This window comes from Oratosquilla oratoria, chromosome 29 (genome assembly GCF_046742065.1).
Source record: "Oratosquilla oratoria isolate Oo_2021 chromosome 29, ASM4674206v1, whole genome shotgun sequence".
NCBI lineage: Eukaryota > Metazoa > Arthropoda > Malacostraca > Stomatopoda > Squillidae > Oratosquilla > Oratosquilla oratoria.
The window spans coordinates 11,138,947-11,140,542 of record NC_134805.1 but is presented as its reverse complement, the minus strand read 5'-3'; the positions used below and the strand labels follow the sequence as shown (position 1 = coordinate 11,140,542).

Sequence of the window (1,596 nt, the reverse complement as noted above, 5' to 3'; positions counted from 1 at the left end):
ATCTAGTTCTTCCATGATAGCCAGGGGCTCAATGGCATCCAGGGCTGAGGGGGCAACGGTGTTCTCTCTGGAGTAGAGCTCAGAGTAGTGCTCCACCCATCTGCTTGCCCTTGTCGGTGATCACTTCCCCACTGGTAGTCTTGAGGGGGGCTGTTTTGCTCTGTGGTGGGCCTAGAGCTGTCTTGATGCCTTCATACATTCCTCTGATGTTACCCGAAACAGCTGCAAACTAAATGGAATCGCTGAGCTGTTGCCAGTATTCATTTGCACAACGTCTTGCAGTTTGTTGCACTTTGCTTCTTACTGCTCTGAGTGCTTGCAAGGTTTTCTCGTTGGGAGAGCGCTTGTATTCAGCAAGGGCAGCACGCTTTGCATCAATAACAGGGGACATCTCACTGAACTTAGCGTCAAACCAGTCGTTGTTCTTGGAGGTTTTCTTCCCAAAGGTTGCAAGGGCTGTTTTCTGAATGGTATCGCGGAGGTGGTCCCACTTCTCAGCTGCAGAGCAGTGCTGGTGTTCGACGGACAGAGCTTTTTGAAGGGACTTGGCGAACTCTTCGACTTTCTCAGGGAGATGCATACCCATGGTGTTCATGCGAGGTTTGCCTTTCTGCTTAGACTTGTGAAGCTTCTTAGGTTGTAACCTGATCTTGCAGCAGACGAGGGAGTGGTCGGTGTCGCAGTCTGCGCTGTGGTAAGTGCGGGTAATCTGCACGAGCTTAATATTGCTACGACGGATCAGGATCAAGTCCAGCTGATGCCAGTGCTTTGAGCGAGGGTGACACCATGACACCCTGTGTTGAGGCTTGGTCTGGAAGAAGGAGTTGGTCACGCAGAGACTGTTGATCTTGCCAATTCCAAAATGTCCAAGACAGGAAGGCCAGGAGTCATGGTCGGCACCCACTCGAGCGTTGAAGTCTCCCAGGATGATGACATGTTCCTTGGGGGGTATGTTCTTCACGATGTTGCTGATGTTGATGTAAAACTCGTCCTTTGCTTCTGCTGTGGATGTCAGAGTGGGAGCGTAGGCGCTGACGAGAGTGACAGGACCTTCGGAGGTGTGGAGGCGGAGTGTCATCAGGCGTTCAGATCCCTTGTCTCCTGGTTCGACCATACTCAGCAAAGTGTTCCTGACAGCGAATCCAACTCCATGCTCACTTCGATCCTCTGCACTCTTCCCATGCCAGAAGAAAGTGAATTCCTTCTCCTTGAGGGTTCCGCTGTCGGCAATGCGAGTCTCTTGTAAAGCTTGCTATGTCTACCTGTAGTCTCAGCAGCTCGCTGCTGATAACAGCTGTTTTTCTCGCATCACTGATACCTTGAAGGTCTTCGGACAGTCCGGGTGTCATCGTTCGGACGTTCCAGCTTCCCAGTTTTAGGACTGGGCACCTGTTCTTTGAGTTTCTTGAGTTCTTGCCTGGTGCGGGTTTTGCAACCTGCTTGTCGGTTTGATCCTAATCCCCAAGCACCCAATGAGGAAGGCAGGCTGTGGCGGGACAACACCTTATTGACTGGAAGCTGCCCAGCTACTGGCTGGGGCTAGATGTCCAATAAGATCCGAGGATCTCTCCCACAGTCGGAAGCAGCCCATGGCGC

At 52.0% G+C, this 1,596-nt stretch overlaps 1 protein-coding gene across 1 annotated transcript in view; it reads right to left on the bottom strand.

Annotated features, from left to right (window-relative positions):
- The window catches only part of LOC143040815 (uncharacterized), a 14,116-nt gene extending 12,767 nt beyond the window's left edge, over window positions 1-1,349 (bottom strand). The window contains exons 1-2 of the mRNA XM_076212251.1: window positions 1,319-1,349; window positions 1-44 (exon numbers count right to left, since the gene is read on the bottom strand). The exon at window positions 1-44 is cut by the window's left edge and continues 229 nt beyond it. Of these exons, the coding sequence (XP_076068366.1) occupies window positions 1-44; window positions 1,319-1,349 (75 nt within the window). The remainder of the gene's footprint in view (window positions 45-1,318) is intronic.
- Between the last annotated feature and the right edge of the window lie 247 nt (window positions 1,350-1,596).